The 27106-nt window shown below is 35.6% G+C and overlaps 2 protein-coding genes across 2 annotated transcripts in view; one reads left to right on the top strand and one right to left on the bottom strand.

Annotated features, from left to right (window-relative positions):
* The window catches only part of slc9a8 (solute carrier family 9 member 8), a 70559-nt gene extending 63810 nt beyond the window's left edge, over positions 1–6749 (bottom strand). Inside the window, exons 1-2 of the mRNA XM_056449558.1 lie at positions 6434–6749; positions 3626–3804 (exon numbers count right to left, since the gene is read on the bottom strand). Coding sequence (XP_056305533.1) covers positions 3626–3804; positions 6434–6633 — 379 coding nt within the window. The 5' untranslated portion in view covers positions 6634–6749. The remainder of the gene's footprint in view (positions 1–3625; positions 3805–6433) is intronic.
* Positions 6750–8847: 2098 nt separating this feature from the next.
* The window catches only part of b4galt5 (UDP-Gal:betaGlcNAc beta 1,4- galactosyltransferase, polypeptide 5), a 57674-nt gene continuing 39415 nt past the window's right edge, over positions 8848–27106 (top strand). Inside the window, exon 1 of the mRNA XM_056449453.1 lies at positions 8848–9121. Coding sequence (XP_056305428.1) covers positions 9016–9121 — 106 coding nt within the window. The 5' untranslated portion in view covers positions 8848–9015. The remainder of the gene's footprint in view (positions 9122–27106) is intronic.

The following is a 27106-nucleotide window of genomic DNA, read 5'->3' as shown; positions in this document are numbered from 1 at the left end:
CATGTAAATAGCAAATGCGCCATGTCGCGACGCAACTGACTTTTAAAGGGAATGGGAGATGAGACACTAATTGGTTTATTCTCATAACACACCCAGAACTCATTAGGAGGATAAGCACAAGCCTGTTAGACCATGCGCCTGGGCGCAGAGCGTATTTTTCAGTCCCTAAAATAGCAAATGTGGATTCAGACACGCCCTTAATGCTTTTGCACCCTTAGACTTTGCGCCTAAATCATAAAAATAGAGCCCATCTTTAAACTAATGACTTCTGTTAAAAATGTTGACAGAGGTTTGTGATATAAGAATAACAGTAGCATTAATTATAACATTAGCATTTATTTTCCGTGGAGCGATCGATTTGAAGTAGCCTGCTATTTTTACTTGACGCAAGAAAATAGCCTTTGCCGGTTCTTAAAAAGGATTCAGTCAGTGTTTTCATTTTGTAATCTAAATTTGTAATTTAAGTGAAAAATATCTAGGGCAGGACTATTTATTTTATTCTTTTTATTTGTTTATTCTTTTTTCCATGCTGGTGAAAGCGCTGCAGGTGTGTAAAGATGTTCTGTTGTTAATATGTTCACATGTAAAAAAAAAATCTAGTATTTTAAAATGCAAAATTTAATGTGTCAGACAAAAAATCTATTATTATTTTTTTTATAAAATAATAATTTTATATTAATCTGACCAGTTAATATTCGGTTAACAAGCAGCAGTTATCGGATGACAAAATTAACCGAAATGAGCATCCCTACTAACAACAATTGCAATTTGAATGCCAAACTGAGGGTTTAACAAGTAGCAACCGCAAACTTAGTGTGCCTCACAGGGGTGAGTAGGCTTTACAAATCAACTGTTGAAAACACGCTCTTTCATCTACTGTACCACTTTAATCATACTGGAGAAGTTTTGCACATTTGCACAAGACACACTGTTACAAAAACACTACCGAAAAATTTGTGTGCATTTTTAAAGCATGACAGTTTATTTTTAACAAATACTTTGCATAATTTGCTGTATCTACTGCCTCTCCTTGTTGAATCGCTGAATGCCTCCTCAATTGTAAGTCCTTTTGGACTTTTGACTGCTAAAAGTAAATTTAAACTAAATCCATTATTAACCTGAATATATCCAAAATGCCTAAATATGAATGGGAAACATTTGCTTCTGTTAGTAATTATACTTATTCCTAAACGTTTTAAATCAGTAACAGAGTTGACAGTAACGGAGTTGACATTTTCCATCATTTTGTGCTTTAGCTCAAGATGTTAAACTCATACCAGATACCACATGGCATGTCTAAGGGCCGGGACACACCAACCAGACGGATGGCCATTGGTTCAGCTAGTTGGTTTGGTGTGTACCACTCTACAGAACAAAACATTATTATACAATTACTTCCCTGATTACACTTGCCTAACTAACCTACTTAGCCTTTAAAATGTCACTTTAAGCTGAATACTAGTGCCTACAAATACTAGTGCCCTAAAATCTACAGGGGCTAATAATTCAGGATGGCTAATAATTCTGACTTTAACTGTATATCTACCTTTTACTTGCCAAAACAGTTGAATTTAACACAGTGAGTGCTTTGTAGGCAAGATAAAGCATGCCAGGTTTACTTGTGAAGTGCAAATGACATGACATGGTGAGAAAAGGAAAGATATCATGACCACAAATTTGGAATTCCCTCCCACGGACTGTTTCATTTCCTGGTTTTAGTGATATCAGTACCTGACTGTATTACTGCATAACAACCAAGGAAATGGACACAGATTAGTAAGCCATAAGAGTCTATTAACCAGCTATGGAACTGGAATTTCTGAATGTCAGACAGAGGGCTGGACAATATATAGTTTCAGCATCAATAACGCAGTTCAAAACACTGTGGAGTCATTGCGAAGTTTAATACAGTGAGACTTGTTAAATTTGCTTGTGTTTATAAGGCTTGTGTCTGTATGATTTCAAGTAAATTTCTATCTATCTATCTATCTATCTATCTATCTATCTATCTATCTATCTATCTATCTATCTATCTATCTATCTATCTATCTATCTATCTATCTATCTATCTCTCCGTCAGTCCTTCTGTCTGTCCATCTATCCTTCCATCCATCCATCCATCCATCCATCCATCCATCCATCCATCTATCTATCTATCTATCCATCCATCCATCCATCCATCCATCCATCCATCCATCCATCCATCCATCCATCCATCTATCTATCTATCCATCTTTTAATGCCATATCAGCAGCATTGGCTATTTTTATGGTAAAACCTATACTAAATATACAATATACACTAACAGGCCACTTTATTAGGTTCAACTTACTAGTACTAGGTTGGATCCCCTTTTTTCTTCAGAACTGCCTTAACCCTTTGTGGCATAGATTTAGCAAGGTATTGGAAATATTCCTCAGAGATTTTGGTCCATATTGACATGATAGCATCAAGCAGCAGCTGCAGAATTGAACCAGATTTCGGTAATAACCCAAATAATACAAACAAAATATTACAAAAATAAAACAAAGCAGTGAATATTCCTTTACAGTTTGCTGAAAAACTACTGAGAGATTTCAGCTGCTGTCACTGCCTTTCTACACCTCTCCTTCCTCAAGTGTTCAATAAATTTTCCCTGCGTCATTTCATCTTATTAGGCATACCTTAATTTGTAAACTAATTAGTTTTGTTTTTCTTTGCATGTATGGATTTCTTTGGAAAACATCCGGGGGAAAAATTCAAGACAACGGCACCTTTAGAAATATGTTTTCACAGAAAATGGTGATGAGTTCGATACTCATTTTCTCCGCTGTATCCTTAAAACTAACATACTAACATTTAAAATTGCTTATTTTATTTTATTTCATAGGGCCATAGACACAGTTTAAGCACATATCAAGGCCCAATCCGAATTCTACCTCTTGTCTAGTATGACATTAATGTTGTTTTCTTGTGTTTACATAGATGAATATGGCCACGGTGTAAATACACAATACAGTTACGAGGTTATTGCCACATTTTATCATTAAATGAAAACATGATACCAAAGAAAAATACCAAAGAATAACTGTAAGTCACGCAACTAGAATAATTACAGCAGACGCCATCGTCAATCTCATATAAAGTAAGAGCTTACAAAATGTTGTGTGCTGGTGTTGTAGTGGTGTCCCATTTCTTAGGGGTAACATTTTAACCCCTTCCCCGACACACAATGTTTCAAGGGCCACAGGGAAGAGGTAGAATTGGGAATTGGAAATAGAATTGGGATTGGGCCTAAGATATGGTATAGATCAGGGGTGTCCAAACTCGGTCCTGGAGGGCCGGTGTCCTGCAGATTTAGCTCCAACTTGCCTCAACACACCTGTACGGATGTTTCTAGAAAGCCTAGTAAGTGCTTGATTAGCTAGCCCAGGTGTGTCTGATTGGGGTTGGAACTAAACTTTGCAGGACACCGGCCCTCCAGGACCGAGCTTGGACATGCCTGGTATAGATGGTAACGCAAAACACCCATAAAAACATTGATATAAACTAAGAGCACAATTTGTTTTGGACGTGGTTCTGAAGTAATGATATAACAGCAGTCTCACTGAGATGATTCTCTCCTTTAAAAAAAATATGTACTCACCGATGACAAGCAGGCTAAAGAAAATGGTCATCCCACTTGACTGCTCCTCTTCCTGGGCCTTGACCCCTGTCTGGACAGGCAGGATGGGCTCATTTTTAGGAGGCTCAGGTGTCGCAGGCTTGGGGGCCGGTGTGGTGGTTTGAGCAGTGTCATTGCTGGAGCTGTCGGTCTCATTTAACCTGTCAGAAAAATACCTTTTAACTACATTATCCATGCACAATGAAATATGAGGTTATCCCATATGAAAAAAATGCTACAGTAATCATACTAGCATGTTTTAAAACTATACTATGGTAAAATACTTCATCTGTTGTGGTAATTCTGTAGGTGCTATGGTTATACAACATCTATAGACTATAGTATAGGGCTGCACAATATATAATTTCAGCATCGATATCGCAATGTGTGCATCCGCTATAGTCACATCTCAAAGACACGCATGGTTTCCGCTACGTTCATTCTACCATGGCGGGGCGCCACACTAAAATTCACCCCGCCACTGCATTACTTCTCATTCAAAACATTCAGTCGTTGTTTGTTTTAATAGCAGGATATAATCTCTTATAAGTGTTTCACACTTTATAATGTTGTTTTGCACTTCCCGGCCACTGTCCTCCTCTCACCAGCAGGTAGTTAAATAATTAATCATATTAAGTTTTTAACACTTTTGTTTCAATCAGAAAATAGGATGAGATTGCACTAATTATTGTTCATTAATTATTATTATTATTATTTGTAATTTATCTTATTTTTGACTTAAGGACTGCTGGTGTATCTGGTATAAGCATTATATGTTTTTTTTTTCTTTCCTTTTTTCTTCATTTGCATATATTTAATGCTGCAAAATATGTTCCCCATAATATAAAAATGGTAATGAATATTGATATTCTTCAAGGTATTGCATCGAAGCTGGAATTTCCAGTATCGTGATAATACTACTATATAGGGTATATTACTCTATGATACACTGCTGTAGTTAAAAAAATAATAATAAAATTAAATATACTACAGTATTTATTACAGTTTATCAGTTCATTGTAGTTAATAATACATTAACAAAGATTTGTACATATTATAACATACAGAATAGGGCTGCACAATATACCATTTCAGCATCGATATCGCAATCAGCAATAGTGAAGGATGAGAGGATCTGCAATATCGAGCATTCAGCCACACAAAATTATAATGTTTGTAACTTTAAGAAACTGTCATTGTATTTATGTATAAATACAAGGAAGACTATGAGTCATTTTACAATTTGATTATACATTTTGCACTGTATTCTGCTAGATTTCCAGAAATCTATAATTTATGGCTTATTTAGTTTGTATCTTTGCTGTACTACAATTATCATTGCTCATGATTGGTTTAGTTTAGTTTATGCAGATGCAAAACCATCCTAATCAATCTAAAATGATAAATCTTTACCTTATTAAGCCATTTATTTCATGAGGTAAAGTTATACTTAATATCGCAATATGAATCGCAGACAATTTTACATTGCAATGTAGGCATGGGACGATAACAGTGCTCAAGGTATACTGCGGTTTGGAAAATTCAAGGTTTTAAAACCACCAACATTTTCTGTAATACCGCTGCTAAGGTATATGTAAGATTTTTTTATTTACTTTTTTTTTTTTTAGGTCAACAGTATCTCCAGCAGAAAAGATATCCAAGGATGTTGTTTTAAATTGTAATGAAATGAGTGTGTTTGAAATTAATGAAGACAGCAGAAGTCTATGATTAATTTTCATTATTTAGCCTGAAATGTTTACTGCTCCAAAATATTTTAAATCTTTCAAAAAATTTAATATTTTGTTTTTAAAGGGGGAAAATTAGTTGGTTTTTTTTTTACATTCAAAAATAATAAATTTTAGAGCAGTTATCACAATACCGGGATACTGTGAAACCGTGATATTTTTATCCAAGGTTATCATACTGTTATTTTTATCCAAGGTTATCAAACGTATACCAGCCCATGCCTATTGCAATGTAATTTATTTTCCAATATCGTGCAGCCCTAATACAGAATAGCACACACTTTACCATGGTATGGTTCAAAAACACTAGAGTGAAAACATTGTAAATTGCTACATTATTTTCACATAAGATGTCTTAACAAAAAACTATAAATCATAATTATATCAAGTCTGAGAACTTATATAAGTTATATAAGATCAGGGGTGTCCAAACTCAGTCCTGGAGGGCCGGTGTCCTGGAGATTTTAGCTCCAACTTGCCTCAACACACCTGCAACGATGTTTCTAGAAAGCCTAGTAAGAGCTTGATTAGCTAGCCCAGGTGTGTCTGATTGGGGTTGGAACTAAACTTTGCAAGACACTGGCCCTCTGGGACCGAGTTTGGGCACCCCTGTTAGATGGATGGATGGATGGATGGATGGATGGATGTTGAATTGAGGTAAAGTAGCTTTTATATTAGCACATTCGCTCATTTAACGGTCCCTATATTGTTTACCACGCTAATTTGAGCATTGAGTCTGACATCAATATTAGCACTATGTAATTAACTGTGAACAACGCTGTACTTTGATAGTCATTGGCTGCTAATATGATCACTTTATGATGACTTCACCTTAGTAGATGTTAACAATATGTTAGTACAGTGTGAGAATCAGTTGAAATATCACTGTGATATATTCTATATATTTGTATGCGTATCCATATACAAATATACCCACAGTGATGGAACGTATGTTATTAATCATACGTCACTGTCAAAATCTCTGTCAGTCATCTCTATGTGCTCTTATACTGAAAGCAAACTGAAGAGAAGCATATAGCAGTACCTGGTCAGCTGTTCTGCGTGTCCATCAGCAGGATTTTGAGCTTGTCCATCACTGTCGGCGTTGTTATTATTATTATTGACAGCTTCTCCCTCGGTTTTACTTTGTATCTGACCATCTGCCCGCGCAAACCGCGTCGAATCAGCAGTTAATATTATTAACAACACACAGATGAAAACCGAGCGATTACTGACACCCATCATGCTCCTAAATAATCAATACTCCAAAGACAAAATCGCAATATTAAACTCATGTCGCCACAATCCATGTTTCGCAGAGCAAATTCGTCGTCATCATTATTTACCCGGAACTCATGGGAAATGTAGTTTCATTTTTCTCCTGGCTGTATTTTAGCATCACTAATGAAAACAAAGCGTAGTTTCAGAGAGTTGATAATTTTAGGAATATATTATATTACCCCAATGTCCACGATATGTATGAATTATGGCCGCATAGGTGGAAATCGGTTAAAATTAAGTAATTAAAGCGGAGCTACCGACGTCACACGACAGCAATGCTTGCTGGGAGGAGTAGTTCACATTAAGTGGGCGTGTCTGCAATGCGCAAATCTGAATTCGTAGGTTTAATGTTAATTTCATTTCACACACCCCACATATTGTCTGCATAAGATGTGCATTTAATATATATTTAAGACAATCTGTGTTAAAGATCCAGGTTACACACATTAAGTCTACAACATATTTTATAGCACGCTGTGTGCCTCAGCTATCACTGTCAAATTAGTATATTATCATCCCCTTTCTCCCCTTTTTAAGTTTTCTATCAATTTTGGTGTTCTTTTAAAGCTCTGTTCTACTCTAGTAGATATATAGAGTAGAGCAGATACAAACAAATAGGCCTATACTATAAAATACAGTATTTCACGCTATACTGTAGTATGGTTCAAAAAAATAGAGTGAAACCATATAAATTACCGTTACTTTTCGTGTGAGATGTTTTAATAACAACAACAAAAAAACTATAAATGATAATCATTTCAACATAGAAAGAAAGAAAGAAAGAAAGAAAGAAAGAAAGAAAGAAAGAAAGAAAGAGGCTGACAGGCAGATAGATAGATAGATAGATAGATAGATAGATAGATAGATAGATAGATAGATAGATAGATAGATAGATAGATAGATAGATAGATAGATGGATGGATGGATGGATGGATGGATGGATGGATGGATGGATGGACAGACAGATAGATAGGCGGATAGATAGATAGGTAGATGGACAGATGGATGGATAGATAGATGGATGGACAGATAGAAAGAAAGGCAGATAGATAGATAGATGGATGGATGGATGGATGGATGGATGGATAGATAGATAGATAGATAAAAAGAAAGGCAGATAGATAGATAGATAGATAGATAGATAGATAGATAGATAGATAGATAGATAGATAGATAGATAGATAGATAGATAGATAGATAGATAGAGATGGATGGATGGATGGATGGATGGATGGATGGATGGATGGATAGATAGATAAAAAGAAAGGCTGATGATAGATAGATAGATGGATGGATGGATGGATGGATGGATGAATGGATAGATAGATTTCTATCACTATTTATATGGACTGAAATTAAACAAACAAATTAAGTTTTATTTACTTAATTGATTTGTTTAAATTCATTCATTCATTTTCCTTCGGCTTTGTCCCTTTATTCATCAGGGGTCACCACAGCGGAATGAACCACCAACTTATCCAGCATATTTTTACACAGCGGATGCCCTTGCAGCTGCAACCCAGTACTGGGAAACACCTATACACACTCAGTCACACTACAGCCAATTTAATTTATTAAATTCACCTACAGCGCATGTCTTTGGACTGTGGGGGAAACCAAAGCACCTGGAGGAAACCCACAAGAACAAACTCCAGAAATGCCATCTGACCCAGCTGGGACTCAAACCAGCGACCTTCTTGCTGTGAGGCGACAGTGCTAACCACTGAGCCACCGTGACGGCTGTTTAAATTCAGCCCATATTGATTGCAACCCTTAAAAAAATGTGTAAATCCAATAAATTATTTTGCATTGTGTAGATAAATTATTCAGTGTTCATCAATACAATCATAGGTTACAGAGTTAGACGTGTGCTGTGCTCTAAATTGTATTAAAATATAATTTATGTGAGTGCAAATACATTGAGGACCATTAAGATGACGCGGGTGCCATTAAAATCGTCCTCGGATATCGATGCGCGCCTCTGTAGTCTACCTGTCTCTCTGTTTTATAGCCTCCCTGAGTAAACTGAACCATAAGTGCAGCGTTACGTAATCAAGTAAAGTCATGCATAGTAATTTTCACACACTCCCTCCTTTCCGACGGCCCCTTGAACATCGCACAGATATGTGCGTAACGCGCAGTCCCATGCGCTCCCATTCATTAGCAGAGCGCAGGAGGGTGTGTGCGCGCGCGCTCTCTGCCTGACCAATACATACAGACACACGGGATGGAGAGGATGATGAGGCTCTACTAGGACAACTGAACCTTCTAGATTTCGGGATCATATCTGGACTCTATTAACGGGACACGAATACAGAAGAATACCTGCGTCTCTCTGTCTATATAATGCCGACACATCTGAGATTTCGGAGAAGGTCATTCCTCGGGCTTTTATTTCTCTTCTCGCTCTCCACATCTGCTCTGTACTTCATCTACTCAGCTCCAGGAATAGGTAGGACACGTTTGGTTTTTGTGAACATGAATAACATGCTGCTGAATATAATGTTTATATAGTCCGATTTAAAGACGGTCAAATGGTAGCCTATATACGAGAGCACTGCTTTCATTTTGCATGGTTTATAAGATAACTCATTCAGCGAGGTGTTTGTATTTAACTGCCATCATCATTAACTATTATTATTGTCAGCATTATAATATCGCTCTCTGTGGACTGATGAATGCAGATGTCCGAGGTGTGGAGACCAATATTTGGGAACTAGCCTATATGGGGCTCTGGGCAATCAGCAGCATTAGTGGGAGCTGTCTTGACTGATTTCGCTGAGATCTATTTATTAATTGTGTTGATATTGCACCTTCTTCGGGCTTTCCGGGTGCGTTCTCTTTGGTACGAGCCGCAGTTTTCGTTAGACCCGCCCATGACGCGCCTTCCCGGCAGAGAGATGACCGTCCTGCGTCTGCTCCAGGAATGAATATTTAATCACTGCCCGCTGACGTCGTTTGATCCCAGTCGTTAATTTTAATATACACTGTAAAACAAAATGTAATGACAAAGTCAAGACAAAAGTTATTTTTTATGTTGCTTTAACTTGTTTGTTTTTATTAAGTTAATCTGGGTTCCACACAACTCCTTTATGTTGACACAAATTAAGTCAACTTAATCGTTTTTATGATATGAAGTGGATTGAACATAAAACAATTAAGGTGTGCCAAAAAGCCTCAATAATTGTGTTGATTTGGCTAATTTTAAATGTAGCTTGAACATGGAGCAAAATTAATAGTTTGAGTGTACATTTTTTTAAGTTATGCAAAGTTTAACTTCATATTTTCAGTCAGTTTGATTTATGTAAGTTGAGATGACTCAAGGTTAATTTGATTAAACTGAAAAAAATTAATTCAGCAAGAAGTTGTTGTTTTTTTACAGTGGGATAAATGTGGATATATGAAGGACATTTCACAGACATTTTATATGAATAAAAACGAAATAAACATAATTATCAATAAATATCATATATCAATTAATATTATCTTAAACATGTTCAAAATATGCTTATATTATAAAATATAGTGGGGAAAAAATAATTGCTTGACATAAAATTACATATTTAGGTTTATTTTGTCAATTTATAAGGTGCAAACAAAGTAAAGGAAAAGGGGATTTACAGGAGTTAGCATTAGTTACATTTAATCAACAATGAAAAATATGCTACTTCTAAATCACATATTTTACTTAATGATAATGCTATAATATAATACTACACATGCTAGTTTTAGTTAACCCTCCGTGGTCTGAGGTGATTTTAGGGCCCCTAAGGTGTTTTGACATGCTCTGACATTTGTGCTTATTTCAGCTACTTATTACATAGTATTGGCCAACATGTATTTTTTGTATTCAAACTGTGCTACAATAATATGTGAGAAAGATGGATGTACATGCTTGCGTTTGCCTGTAGTGAACTGTTAACAAATAAGTTAACAAATACTGCAAGAGTGTATTCTATCCTTTATTACACAGGAGGAATCAAATCAAATTTGAATACAAGTCATGGGTGAATATGTACATTTAGATCCTTAAGCAAGTGTTTTATTTAGCACATTAGCTAACATAATCTAGCCTAATGCTTATATGTATGCTTGAACAAAAATACAAAATAGGTAACACAAAATATATCTTAAGAGCCATTAGATTTTTTTCTATGAAGGATAAACTATGTAAACTGTAAAGGAAAAAAGGTTGAATGAACAATAATGTTTCAGTTGTTAGCATTAGCATTACTACGCTGTATGAACTAACATTGGCAAATACTTCTAAATCACTTATTAACCTGTCTTTATTGTAATTTATACAATATATACTACATAAAAAGCTAAAGTTCTGACTGTTCATTTTATTTAATGAGCTAACATGAACTAAAAATGTTGTATTTTTTTATGAATATTAACTGAGAAAGATGTGATTAATTAGCATAAATACTTTAAAATGCTACAGAAGCACATAAACACACAGGGATTCCCCAACATGACTTTTTCATTTGAAGCCAACTCATGTGTACACCGTTTCCTTATTCTGCATTTGTGTAAATGTAAATGTGCTCAATTATTAATGAAGACCCTTTAGAAAGGGCTTTTTTAAAATCTTTCTTTCCTCCTTCAGCCGTTTCCTTTTATAGCAGGTATTTGTGTAAAAGAACAAGCACCAGTAATGCTAGGATGTTAATAATGAATGGAAAGTTGTGCGTTTGACTCTGCAATTGCTGTGCGTCCCAAATGGAGGTGATTGACATGTGGAGAGAGAAACGGGAACGCTCACTTCTGGTGGACGTCTCTGTTTAAACACAGGAAACTTCAGCTGTTTCTGGTAATTGTGGCTCATATTTTTGGTGCACACTGAAAAACATTATTAACTGAATTTACTAAGGGTAAGTGGTTGCAAACTATTTATATGGCCTGAATTAGACAAACAAATGCAGTTAATAATGTGCAACTTAATGTGTTTGTTTAAATTCAGCCCATTTAAATTATTCACAACCACTTACCTTTAAAATAATTTAGTAAAGCCAACGAATCTTTTTTTTTCAGTGTATTTCCGGACATTAAAATATAAACTCTCTTTCTCTCAAACAGCCTGTCAGTTTTCCTGTTTATATTCATTCATTAATTAATTCATTTTCTTTTCGGATTAGTCCCTTTATTAATCTGGGGTCGCCACAGCTGAATGAACCACCAACTTATCCAGCACATGTTTTACGCAGCGCATGCCCTTCCAGTCGCAACCCATCTCTGGGAAACATCCATAAACACTCACTCTCACTCATACACTACGGGCAATTCAGCCTTCCCAATTCACCTGTACCGCATGTGTTTGGACTGTGGGGGAAATCGGAGCACCCGGAGGAAACCCATGTGAACGCAGAACATGCAAACCACACAGAAACGGCAACTGACCCAGCCGAGGCTCGAACCAGCGACCTTCTTGCTGTGAGGCGACAGCACTACCTACTGCGCCACTGCGTCGCTCTTGTTTATATTCATAATTTGGTAAAAATCGACACTAAAAAAACATATTTTTGATGCTTGTTCAAACTACTCATTTAAAATGAGCTGAAACACCACAAAGGTTTTTTGTGAATAACTTAATTGTTATACGTTTAGTCAACTTAACATTGTAAAAACCATTAAGTTAACTTAATCAATTTGTGTTGAGATGACATGAAGAAATGTATGGAACCCAGCATTTTTTACAGTGTATTTTTGAAGGGCTAGTTCTCCAAAAATGATCAATTCTGTCAGTGTTGTCATGCTCCTGTGGTTCAATTGAGTTAATTAGTAATTAATAAATATCTATAAGAACTTTATTAGGCTTAAAGTTTAGTTGCATAGACTTTTAATTAATGCGCAATAATAATTAGAGGACATTAAAAGGATCTTCAAAGAAACACACGTTCATTCATATGGTTTTGGAGTAACATGAGCAAATGATGGCTGGATGCTGTAATCTAAATGAATAAGCAATAGGCTTTAAGTAAGATTCCTATACCCTTACGTTTCAATGAAAACTTCTCTTATGTTTCATTTATTGTTTTAACGTATGTTCAATAAGCTTTTTTTCACTCTCATAAATGATTACTAAGCTTGCCAAATCTTGAGCTTATTACACAAAAACAAAACTCATTGGATGAACTCCATTTGAGGGCAGGAATTCCATCCAACAAATTTGTTTAGCAGCAACTAAAAAAAACTATTTACACAATTAAATGCAGTTGAGTTGGTCCAACATGATTTCATCAAATAAAAGTTTAAATACATTTAAACTTAAACTCAAAGGTGTGAAAATATCATGCATGTTTACTATGTGTCATACATTTCGAAGTTTTATTTTACCTAAATGAACTAAAAGAGCTATTTTTGAGCATATTTCATGAGTTACACATACAGTTGATTGAGACTGATCACAGAACTGATTTTAGGACAGTTGTTGCTTGCTGAGCAAAGCAACTAACTGCATTTAATTAAGCTGTTAACACCCATGTGGGCTTCTGCAACACTGTACAAACAATGAAGTTTTCCCCAAAAACCTTGAAGAATTGTATTGCTTCAACTCATTGTAGATGAGTAACTTAAACAAGCAGCAAAACAACTTTTTTGAGAGAAGGTGTTAATCTCAAAACTCTGTAAATCTTCAAACTAAAGTCAAGATTAAACTCTAACAAGTCTTTCTTTCAACGTCTAAACACTTAATTTTACTTGTATTGTCAACATCTCCCTCTCTTAATGCAATCCTACTTAATGCTGGGAACTACAAATCTCCTATCCAGGTAGTTGGATTACACAATTCCTTGTTGTCCGAACAAAAAACGTTTAAGTTAACTTAACGGTTTACAAATTTAAGTGGACTGAATGTAAAACAATGAAATTGGCTAAAGGAATTACAAGAATCGTGTTGTTTCAGCTCATTTTAAATAAGTATTTTGAGCAAGCTGCAGTTTTTTTGTTTATTTGAGGATGTATTGTGGTTTTTGATTAACATAAGTACACTGTAAAACCCAACAGTCAACTTTATCAAATGAAATAAGTGTAGTTAACTTAAAATTTACTGAAAGTTAATTCTACTCATTTGAAAAGAGTTTTGAACTTAGTGTTGAAGGTAATGAGTTAAATAAATACCTCATTAATTCAACTTAAATGGAGTAAGTTCACAGTACTCACATAGATTAGATTTTTTTAACTCAAATGGTTTGTTACAATCGGTTTCCTCAAACGGTTTGAGTTACCTTAACTTATTGGGTTTTACAGTACACAGTTGGTTTGAGTTCTTTTCATTTATTGGGTTTACTGTGCTCAAATTGCTTCATTTGGATGAAGTTCACAGTACTCATTAGGATTAGTTTTTGAACTTAAATGGTTTGTTGCAATTAGTTTCCTTAAATGATTTGAGTTAACTTTTGGGGTTTTACGGTGTATTAGTTGCCCTTTTTTACTCTAGTGTAACAAAATAAATGGGTAAAAAAAAGAATAAAAAGTTTTATCCTCTTAAGGCCCAAGGTGTTTTTAAATGCATTTTTTTATTTCTCTTTGCTATTTGGGCTTATTGGAACCTAATTAGATTAAAAACCCAAGTATCTTCTTTTGATAAGATGTACTTTTAGAGAAAAATGATGTCCATATATGGAGACTCGAGTTGCAAATTTACATAAAACACTTTTTCCTGAATTTTTTTATGCATATTTAACATAGAATTTGTTTTTGAACTTGCTTTGACTATCAGAGAGTAAAAACAACCCCCCCCCCCCCCCCCACCCCAATTTTGGACACTTAAAAATAGTGTTTGGGACATTTCATATGCTGCAAAACAGTTGCAGGATGACACTGCATGTTTTATATTTTGTTACAGACATACAAAGTATTTTAAATGACCACTTAGGAGCTAAAATGTGCTGTCCACATATGTGGACACTCAAGCCTTAAGAGGTTATAGAAGGAAACATCAACTGTTTCTGGTGATTGTGGTTCATATTTTTGGCATATATTTAGGATCTCAAAAAATACCTCTCTTTCGGAAACGTGTACTTTAAAATAGCCTGCTAGTTCTCCTGTTTATATTTATACTTTGGTAGAAATATATTTTTAAAGAGATGGTTCTCCAAAGATGATCAGTTCTGTCAGTGTTGTCACTCTCATGTGGTTCCATTTTTAAATTAAATAGAAATCAATAAACGTCTTCAAGAACTGTATCAGGCTTGAAACGTTTAGTTGCGTAGACTTTTAATGACCATAATAATAAAGAAATATTGAAAGGATCTTTTTTTTAATTGTTCCTAAATGATGTTTAACAGCAAGGAATTTTTCACAGTATTTCGTATAATATTTTTTCTTCTGGAGAAAGTCTTATTTGTTTTATTTCGGCTAGAATAAAAGCAGTTTAAAAAAACATTTTAAGGTCAATATTATTAGCCCCTTTAAGCTTTTTTTTTTTCAATCGTCTACACAACAAACCATCGTTATACAATGACTTGCCTAATTACCATAACTTACCTAATTACCCTAGTTAAGCCTTTAAATGTCACATTAAGCTGAATACAAGTATCTTGAAGAATATCTTGTCAAATATTATGTACTTTCATCATGACAGATAAATGAGTTATTAAAACTATTAGTTTTAGAAATTCTCTCCGTTAAACAGAAGTTGGGGAAAACATATACAGGGGGGCTAATAATTCTGACTTCAACTGTATGTTGGAATTAAACTGTGTAGGTTAGGCTTGGGGTTATGCCCACTCTGCAACCAGTAGGTTTTTACAAAGCAGAGGATTCAGTGAATCAGAAAATGTAATGCAATTAGATGCATTTCCCCAAATGCAAACAGTAAGAGCATTGTGTGTTTCCTTCTATATTTATCTCAATGAGGATGCTGTGCAGATACTTGTCTGCGTCCCCATGGAAACAAGCAGCAGCAGCAGCAGCTCTGTTTAATGCTCGTCAAGGGAGTTGAGTTCGTAGGTCACAGAAAACCTTCAGTAAACCCCTTATTGCTCATTCCACAGCTCGGGGGAGGGACCGGGGCCGCAGATGTGTCTGATTGCTGAAGTTTATTGAATTAAACCTAGAGAAAAATCCTGCTGGAGCTCACTAGAGCGCAGATCCTATTTATAGCATGGAGACCTAGGAGCCTCCACCCGTCCTCTGCGCAGAAGAGGAAGAGGAGATGTATTTCTGTGGCATAGCCGTCGGTCCAATCCAGGATGCCCAGTCAGGGGTCACTAGGGGTCAGATCTGCGGATTGGAGATATAAGGAATACATCTGACATAATCCTGTTGTTCATGAAATCATTGTTAAAATTGTTGAGCAGTGTCTATAATCCAGGACTACGGGATTATGTCCAGTGACTCCCATGGGTTGCTGCTCCAATATGAGATTACGCCAAGTAGGACATGTTTCTTTTTTTGGGGGGGTGGGGGGGTCTGGAAAAACATTACCATCTTAAAGATGTCAGAGTGGTTCTGGCGTTGGAGTTTAGCTGCATGTTTTCCTTTTGAATTGAGGGATTGTCAAAGGCTATGATTATCTGTTTGAATAAAATGTTGTTCACCTACAGTTAGGGTTGTCACAATATTGGAATTTGATACCAGTCAGTACTAAAATAAAAAAAAAATAAAAAAACGTCCATTTCCTGTGAACATTAACCACAGATACAGGGACGCTGGAGCATTTTAAAGCTGAGATTCGTCAGCGGATCTCTCGTACTCAGAGATGTATAGTAACTAAGTAGAACTACTTCACTACTGTACTAAAAGGCTGTATCTGTACTCTACTGCAGTATTGTTTTTTTCTCCTACTTCCACCTTTACTTCAGTACATATTTTCTATAAGTGGAATTCTTCCACCATTTTTATATCAAATTTAAAGGGGACTGAGGCGATCATTTAGTAGTGTACAGTTCATAAGGTAATCGCAAATGTTTTATCGGGGCTGAATGGAAGTATAGGAGGGCTAAAGCGACGCCCATGCTGTTTTATCATTGTACTTGAACGTTTCAGCGAGACATCACTCAGCAGATTTGTTGTGATCTTCGAAAAACTCTCACGAAATGTTCTCACAGCTGCTGCGGTCATCAGGGGCGGGGAATGGCGCAAATTAAACAAAAATGCACCAATTACAACAAATTAAGATGCGAGTTAAAAAACCTTTGGTAGAGAGTTAAAGGAGACGCGAATGCACATAAATTAGGGAAGTTTAATCACCAAAATGAGTGAGTATACTGAGGGTATGATCCTCAGAAGTTGTAATACTCAAACAGCTCGTGGAAAAAAGTAGGCATACTGAGTATACGTGCGTATAGCAAGGACTACACCACTGCTCAGGCCCCGTTTAGACTGTCAGGTCTTGATGCCCAATTCTGATTTGTAGCCTATATCTGATATTTAGTCCGTTTACACGTTCTTTTAATTGTGACTCACATCTGATTCATGTGTTTACACTTGCCATACAATTTACAACGTCTCGCATGCTTAAAGGTGTGTTTAGCATCTGCGCCACACTAGCCACGATGGAAGAAATTGTCTTGCTTTTAGCGCTGCGAAATATGCGAACATCGCCCAACTTTAAAATGATTTTGAGGAGGAGAAAAAGGGCCGTCATCGCAGCTTGCGCCTATGGTTTATATATGGTGTCCTCCACCATTCAGAGGAATTTGTGGGTACGAGAGAGATCTCAGGTCTGGTGGCAGCAAATTGTGGCGACTGACCACTTTCCTCCTCCATGTTTCCTCTTTTGTTGTTGTTGTTGTTATTAACAGTGTCGGCATCTCCACACACACTCTTACTTCTACATCATTAAACCACGAAGAAATACCATGTCACAAGTGTAATGACGCACACAGGGGTGTGGTGGACATTTTCAAAGTGGGGGGGGACAGCTGTATGAAATCCAATGGTTTAAATTCTTAATCACCTGTTTCTAAATGGTCTGTATCTAAAAGTTCGGGGGATGTATCCCCCTCGTCCCTCCCGGTTGCTTCGCCCCTGGACGCACAAAACAGAATGCCTCAATAAATCTGATCTGCCCGTTTACATGTCACATTGTCTCATATCCGATTACATCTGATTTATTTCCACATATGAAGGAGGCCTGAAACCGATCTCTGAATATCCGAATGCATGCGTTTTTTATCTCATGTTTACACGATCATAGAACAGATTCGATCTGTCAAATATGAGCAAAAAAATCGGAACTGGGTCACATTTAACTGGCAGTGTAAACCAATAGTGTCTGGATGCAGGCTTTATGATGCAAGCTGAGATTGCAAAGCTCAGAGATGCAATGTCAGGCACAATGGAGCTAGTGACGTCACTGTGATGGTTAGGGGTGGGGTTAGGTGAGCCCATTACAAAGCATTGGATGCAGCTCAGATTGCATCTGCGCCGAGTCTGCAGCCAGATCCCTCTCATGTAAACTGGGCCTAATAGTAATACTGAATCAAAATTAGAGTATTTTGCGCCTCAGGCTTGCCGTAGAAAGCTGCTGCGCACATTTCAAAATGGCTTAAGTATTCAGTACTACACAGCTTGGCTATCGCTTATTATTTTCTTATATTTGCAAATGATCAGGCCAACTCTCGATTTGAACACTCTTTGACATGTTAATAAATGACTGATTTCAGCATCAGCTGTAGTGTTCTAACAGGGGGCGGGGCATGTAAGATACTAGAGAGCATTCGATTGGTCAGAAGATTTGATTAGAAACTGAAGCATGAGGTGATGCCAAATACATTTATTTCTTCAAAATGTGCACTCAAGCTTGTATATTGCCTGAAGACTAACATACTGATAACATCTAAAAAAAAAACCTGGATTTTGATTTCATGCGGACTTTCAAAAGTATATTAACCCTTTAAGGTTAACCCCAAATATTTTTTTGGCCCACGCTTGCATTGAATAATATATTGACCCAACTTTGATAAATAGTAACAATCAATTAAAATATTAATGATAGCCTATGAATCAAAGGTCGACCAGGTGGTTGCAATGCTTGTTAAAGGGTTAACTTAGTTTAATAATTTATGATTAACATAAAAAAAAACATTATGTTGTCATGGCATATCGATCATATTGTTTTACTTAACGCATCTATGGCTGAATTAAACACATTTAGATGGGTCCTATTACAACAGTTTACAAGGTGTAATAAGTCTCGGGTTTCCAGAATGTGTCTATGAAATATTAAACCAGCGTTCGACTCATTTCTCTTTTGTGTCAGCTGTCGAGCACACACAATTTTTGTTAGAAGCGCACACAAACACACACACACATTCACATGATGCTGGCAGTGTTTGGTAATGTAAACAGATTTGAGGGGAAATTGTTAGTATGTTAGGCTCCGCCCCCTCGTGCATGTTTTGATGGGAGTTATTTTGTGATATCAGGTACATTTTAGCTCAGTACTGCAGTGTAGATGTTTGAGGGAGTACAGAAATCAGCCACACTGTAGTGACTTTACAAAATTATGCGCTGAAGGTGTACATTTGAAATCATTAAAAGTATCATATGACCCATTTAACGCAAACGAAACCTCTCCATCCAACAAAAAGATGTATAAAAGTCAGTCTTTGAAGTCAAGTCATGCATTTCTATAGGGATTTATACAATGGAGAGTGTGTCAAAGCCACTTTGCATGGATGGACAGGAAAAGGATGCCATGATATTTCAGATTGTGGAAAATATTCAGCGTATCAGGCAGGAAGTAGGGTAGTGTGGGAATGCTGTTGTACTGGTAGATTAGATGAAAACTGATTGAGTTCAGTTATATATTAATGTCACTATCCGGCTATTTTTATGCACGTTTTGGACTATCGCAAAAAGACAACATACAAACAAAAGATTTAAAGATTACAGTTTGAAAATCGCATAAACTACAGTCTGACCTCACATTGGCATTTTACATTTTGTCAGCTAATTTGCACAGATTCATATGAGTTTAGTCATATCGTCACCTTAGAAGGTTCTATCAGACATTTTTGGCAAAATTGAGTTATTCACATTCTTATTAAATGACAACTTATTTACATTATGTGATGTTTTTTTTAAGTTGTTTACATTTTACGACTTTTTATTTAAAAAAACAAAAGCTAAGTTGAACTTTAGCTTGGCTCTATAAGGTTTTTTCTGTGAGCCAATCAGCATTTTTAATGCACGCACGAGGACCAATCAGGATCAGCTTTCTTTGTCATTTCACCGAACTGCTCCATTGACAGCGGGAAAGACCAGATAGACAAAAATGCCGCACCACACAAAATTGAGATGTGTGTAAATGTGATGATTTAGAAGCATTTTTTGGCATTGAGAGGAAAAGTTAAAATCTTACGTTGTTGAAAAAGAAACGAATATTAAAAAATGTATATATTAAATGTGAAATATTTTTATTTGTGTGTGTGTAGTCAGTAAAAAAAATTTCAGTGTTTATTAATCTCATCTGTTCATTGTCTGTTTTCTTTTAAAGTTTTTAAATTTAATATTAAGCCTTGAAGGGAAAATACTTAATTTTATTCATGGGGCATATAATTCAATAAATATAATTCATATAAAGCATAAAATTTAATTAATATTAACATATTAATTAGATAAAATTGACATCTGCACTGGACAAAATATTTAGCACAGCCTTGTGTGCTTAAATTGAACAAGAAAAAATATTCATCCTAAAACAGGAAATGAATGTTATAGTAAGCAAAAATTGTACTTTCTCAAGCATCAACATATTGTTATATAACACCAAATTTAATTTACATTTAGAGTACATTTAGGGTCTCCGTCATGTTAATGTATGAAAGAGAACTGTTACACACATTGTTTGACTATATGGAATGCAAAAACTTGGAAGCTCAATATCTCAATCATTCAGAATGCAGAAAGAACCTTATGATTCCAAGGTGACAATATAACAATGTACGATTTTTAAAAAGGAGGCCTGACACCAAACAACATCCCTAAACCCAACCCTCATTGGGCGATGAGTTAATCATGCTAAGTTGTATGAATGAGATTGTACAAATTAATATGAAGTAGCCACTAAATCAAAAAGTTACAAATTGATGTGAGAAAGCATTAAAAATAAAGGACTTTACTATAGTATTGTTCAAAAACCCTATTTACTAAATTACTATAGTATTTTTTTCAAGTGGAATGACCAGACAAGCAATAACTCAGCAGGCTGAATCTGAAAAAAATAAAAAATAGCCCTGAAAATTGTAACACACTGGTAGACAAACTATCTATTTTGCTGTCTGTGTGCGTCTAGCATACCTCCGACGAAATCTATGAAGAAAGCCAGGTTGAAGGTGACTCACGAAACCACATGTGCTCCACTGCACTGGATTCAGGTTATGGGCTCCAGCACACTGTGCTATTTTGGTCTTTCTTATTGCCAATGTACCATAATTTCCGTGAAACCATGTTGTTCAGGCTTGTGGTTGTTTGTATTCTTGTGCAAAACGCTGCCTCCAAAAACCAACAACAGGACACATGTACACAGATAAGCTTTAAAATACATGAGTCGCATCCCAAATGACACACTGTGCACCCATACACTATACACTTATACACTCAATCGTGTAGTGCATGAGTTTAGTGTCGCCCTAAACTTTTTATTTACAAAATGAAAATTCAAACCATTTCCCAGGCAATGTTTAATGGTTGCCAGTTTAGTCAAATAAATGACCAAATTACCATTTCCAAGGTATACCGCGGTTTGGAAAAGTCAAGGTTTTAAAATGGCAAAAATTTCCTGTAATACCTAAGGTATGTGTTACTTTTTTTTTTTTTTTTTTTTTTTTTAGGACAACAGTATCTGCGGCAGAAAAGTTCTCCAAAGATGTCGTTTTAAATTGTAAAGAAATCTGTGTTTTTGAAACTAATAAAGACAGCAGAAGTCAGTGTTTCCTTTGAATTATTCAGCGTGACATGTTTACTGTCCCAAAATATTTTAAATCTTTTACAAATTAAAATATATATTGGGTTCAAAGGGGAAAAAAAAGTAGTTTTTTTTTTTTTTACCCAGACATTTAAAAAGAACTTATTTTAGAGCAGTGAGCACAAAACCGGGATATCATGAAATCATGATAGTTTTATCCAAGCTTATCATACTGTCAGAATCTTATACCGGCCCATGCCTACATCACTGTACTGTAAAATATCCGTAATTTAGTTTTTTCTTCTGGCAGCTGGGGTGTCAACAAAAATGTACCGTAAAATAATGGACGTTAAATTACAGAAATTTACCAGAAAATAAAGGCGTTAAATTACAGGAAATTTACTTTAAAATAAAGGTCATTAAATAACAGAAATTTACCAGAAAATAAAGGTGTTAAATTACAGGAAATTTACTGTAAAATAAAAGCATTAAATTACAGAAATTTAACGTAAAATAAAGGTCATTAAATTACAGAAATTTACCAGAAAATAAAGGCATTAAATTACAGGAAATTTACTGTAAAATAAAGGCGTTAAATAACATAAATTTACCGTAAAATAAAGGTCATTAAATTACAGAAATTTACCAGAAAATAAAGGCATTTAAATTACAGGAAATTTACTGTAAAATAAAGCCTTTAAATTACAGAAATTTGCCGTAAAATAAAGGTCATTAGATTACAGAAATTTACCATAAAATAAAGTGTGTTAAATTACAGTAGTTTCCTTAAATTTAAATTTCTGGTACATTTCTGTAATTTAACGTCTGTTATTTTATGGTAATTTTCTGGTAATTTAACAGCCTTTATTTTACGTTTTTTTTTTTTTTTTTTTTTTTTTACGGTGTGCATTCACCATCAGGAGGTGGCATAATCATTTATGTGAGAGTTTTGCTTGCAGAATCGAAAATAAAGTAATCCAATCCCAGCTCAGGGTAGCTCCACCCCTTCATTAGTAGCTCCTCCCCTTCTGCTATGTGATCAAAGCAAAAAATTTCACACTTAAAGTATATTTATTGAGTATGAGGGCAACATAGTGGCTCAGTGATTAGCACTGTCCCCTCACAGTAAGAAGGTCACTGGTTCGAGTCCTGGAGGAAGGAAAATTAATGAATTTAACGGATATTTAATGTGCACTTTTTTTAGCCTTCTAGTGTAAATAAATGAATTACTTGTTCTATTTATTCTATAAAATGCTGTGGAATGGTGCATAAGTATGCGATTTGGGACGTACCTATGGCCATTCATCATATTATATATCAAATCAAAACTCAAATCAAACAAACCGTAGATTAAAATGAAGATCTATGAATATAAATGAAGATGTTGTTCTTCTTTTATCCTCTAAGCAAAGACATGGTTTCCTTACATGTTATAAAATAGCTCACCAACATGACTGACTTGAGAAATTTCAAAGTGTTGGCAAGGATTTCCTGAATAACGTTTATAGCATGCGAATATTAGATCGTTGCTAGGGTTTTTTTTTATATATGCTAAATGGTTAGTCAAATGGACCTAAAGCAAGCATAAAATCTGTCTAGATTGATTTCAATGATACATTTTTTGAAAATAGATTTGAATAAAATAAATTAATCTAGACAATTTCTGTAAGTTACACTGGTTTGTTCTTTTAGGTAATCTTCAAGCCATAATAATAGTGATGATAGCAGGCATGAGTAATTGCTTTTGAGCCGATGCATGGATGCAAGAAACGTCAGTGCTTTTGCAGTCATGCATGTCTTTTATTCGCTTTGCAACCGCACAGATTGCCTCATGCAGTGTGCATTTACTGTACTGCATGTGCAGGTTGTTTAACCCTGTAAATCAGCCTGACAGTGGAAAGTCGTCACTTAGAGGCAGGCCATTCCAGCTGGTCTCTGGTTAGTGTCGCATTTGCATGACCATTTGGTTACACAAGATTAGGGCACATGGAAACGTAACAAAGAGGATCATGGGAAAAAAAGACAACCCAAAACATCAACAATGTAAGCCCATGGCATTCTCTCCACCTTCGAATCAAACAGAGAGGAAGGTAACAAAAATCTCTATGCAGAGAACATCCTTACCACAGACACTTTCTGAAGTGTATAGCCTATATACTATTACAGACAGACAGACAGACAGACAGACAGACAGACAGACAGACAGACAGACAGACAGATAGACAGACAGATAGACAGACAGATAGATAGATAGATAGATAGATAGATAGATAGATAGATAGATAGATAGATAGATAGATAGATAGATAGATCTCAGACAAAAACCGACTTAAACAATGTGTAAAATAAGCTACCAAACAGTTAGAAACATGCTAGCATGCTAACATGTAAAAACACATCAGAAAACCTGCTAGCAACATACTAATACATGCAACAATCCTTCTGAAAAGCTAACTAAAAGGACGCTAGCAATTCCATTTCAGGCTTAAATGGCTGCTTATTCAAACTGCTTCAAAAACACATCCCTAAATCTGTCAAGCTTTCTCAAAACAACATCCAAGTTTGACTGCAACACCACATTTTTCAGCTAGTAGATCTATTATACTTGTGCTGATAGATAGATAGATAGATAGATAGATAGATAGATAGATAGATAGATAGATAGATAGATAGATAGATAGATTATTATTATTATTAACAAGAATTATTTATATCATTTAATTAATCACCCATTAATTGTTTTTTATTAAGGTTCACCCCACTCTGATCCTAATATTAATGTAAAAATGTCAACTTCTGGCCACAGATGTCTCCCGTCTAGACTTAATGTTTCCCAGTTTCGTGCCTTTAACTAATGACATCATCATCATCATCATCATCATCCAGGAAGTGACACTACATTGGCGGAAAACAAACATTGGTAAGCATTAGCTGTGAGTTTAATGAGCTCATTCCGTGTAAAACATTTGTCCTGTTTGATACAACTGTGAAATTACTAATTTAATAATCAGCACAATTAAAATAGATATATTAGCTGAAAAATGTGATGTTGCAGTCAAACTTTGATATTGTTTTGAGAAAGCTTGACAGATTTAGGGATGTGTATTTTGAAGCAGTTTGAATAAGCAGCCATTTAAGCCTGAAATGGAATTGCTAGCGTCCTTTTAGTTAGCTTTTCAGAAGGATTGTTGCATGTATTAGTATGTTGCTAGCAGGTTTTCTGATGTATTTTTGCATGTTAGCTTGCTAGCATGTTTCTAAATGTTACACATTGCTTAAGTCTGTTTTTCTTTCCATTCATCCATTCATCCATCCATCCATCCACGGATGCAGCACATGCATCTAGTGATGCTGGTCCACACACTGTTATTGTGATATCCTGTGTTACAATGAATAAAATGTTCACAGGTTAGACGTTAGCTGTTATTATTAGCCCCATGCTATCCCAGCGCTGGATGTGCAGTCACTGTGGCTGCTGTCTGGGGTCCTGGGACAGCCATGTGACACTCAATGCCGAATTAAGAATGGAATTTGGTTAAATATCAGCGGGGGGAGGCAGCGGCACCTTCCTGCTCATTACTGCATGTAATCCTCTTAGCCATTTCACTAGCCACGTGAAAAAATGACTGTGCTAATCTGTTTTACTCCTTTCACTGATATGATCATCAACAGTCTTGTCATCTTGTCATACCGAATATGCACTCCATTTACGCTGCAGTGGGTTCCGGTTCTCAAATCTGAGGTGTTTTTAGCCTGGTTAGCGTTATACCAGAATCACCGCTTCTCAGTTCCTTCACAAAACCACTAGAAATGAGCATGTAATTGGTGTCACAGAGTTTAGCTTTTAATAAACGTTGATGAGAATTTTGTTGTTTAAATTTGTGGTGTATTAATTCAGATAGCGTCTATTTGAGATTGTTTTTCAATCAATTTGGGGCTTCAGACTGGCAATATCCATTCACCCCACAGAGAACGTTCTTACCCCAGACACTTGTTCTGAAATCTACTGCTGACTCTAGTGTTCGTCTCCACAGTGTTTAAGCTCAAACAAAATTTAGTTTAGGTATATGATCAATCTTTTGCCTCTTTACTCTATTATTTGTTACTTATTAGATGCAATACTTGATTCTGATTGGTCAGTCATGACATTGCAAGAAATGTTATTGCTAGATAGCATACTAATAACACAGGCTCACCCTGGTATTGCAAATTATATATTATCCTGGCCAATAGTGAATGATAGGGGTGAATTTAGGGATTTTTGTGGCCCTGAGCAATTCCAGCCATGGGGCCCAAATCCTCAAATGCATCCTTTCTACTTTTTATTTAATTTTTAAATATATTACTGTTTGTTATATCACTCATTTTCTTTTCTAAATTAAGACAATTTCTACATTTTAAATGATTCTTCTTATTGTTTTATTGTAAAATAAATTTACAACTAAAAATAATAATAAAAAATGTTTAAATAAATTTGATGGCTAGACTGCTCCATGATGGACATTTTATTTTGTAATATTATTATTATACAAAAATTACATTATTATAATAATATAATATTTGATTGTGTGCTAAATAATATTTAAGTAAAAATTTAATTTTTTAACTCCCGCCATACAAAATATGATAGAAAATGATGTTATATATCAGGGGTCACCAAATTTGATCCCGGAGGGCCGGTGTCCTGCAGATTTTAGCTCCAACGCTAATCAAACACACCTGTACAGGCTAATCAACAATCAACAAGCGCTTACTAGGTATACTTGAACCACCAAGGCAGGTGTGTTGAGGCAAGTTAGAAATAAACCCTGCAGGGACACCGGCCCTCCTGGACCGAGATTGGTGACCCCTGTTATATATAGTTTATAGGTATAAATTATACTTCTCTATATTTATTAGGGGTCCTTAGATTTCCTGGCGCTTACCTCGCTTATTGGTTAAATCCGCCCCTGGTGAATGCATGCACATTTTTGACTGTTTGGTACCATTTTGTGATTGCATAACATGTACTGTAAGTGTAGGCTACATTCAGCCATTATTTTTTTCTGTCAGCTTCTGTCAAGCTAGTAAATTATCATGGCTCAGATCATTGTTTCGTGTCTAATTGTTTAGTTTTGTGGCAATGAGCTGTGTAATAACCAGGATAATGTACATCTAGCTGGTTATTTTCATAGAAAAAAACCTTATAGCTGTTATATGAGGCTTTATTTCTGTGAAAATAACCAGCTAGATGTACATTATCCTGGTTATTACTCCGCTTATAACAGCTGATAATCATGCATTGCTTTTTTTCTGTGAGGAAAAACCACCAAGATATTTTTCTCTTGCGTAGCAAACTGTTTTGGCTGAGTGCAAAGCTTTAGATGTGTTGACCCAGCAAGCATTTTATGTTTTTAAAAGATGTTTAATAGATGTCTAACAGACGTCTAAACATGGTCGTCTTGGCTAAAACAAGGCTACATTTGGGATGTCCGTGAAAATCTAATAGACGTCTAAGAATAGGCCAAAGCTAGTCTAGTCATCAATTAAACAGAAATGAATGACTAAACATATAAAGTTTGTTTACGCTGTCTATAT

This window comes from Danio aesculapii, chromosome 23, assembly GCF_903798145.1.
Source record: "Danio aesculapii chromosome 23, fDanAes4.1, whole genome shotgun sequence".
Lineage (NCBI taxonomy): Eukaryota > Metazoa > Chordata > Actinopteri > Cypriniformes > Danionidae > Danio > Danio aesculapii.
Note: the sequence above shows the minus strand (reverse complement) of the source record. Positions and strands in the feature narration are given on the sequence as shown.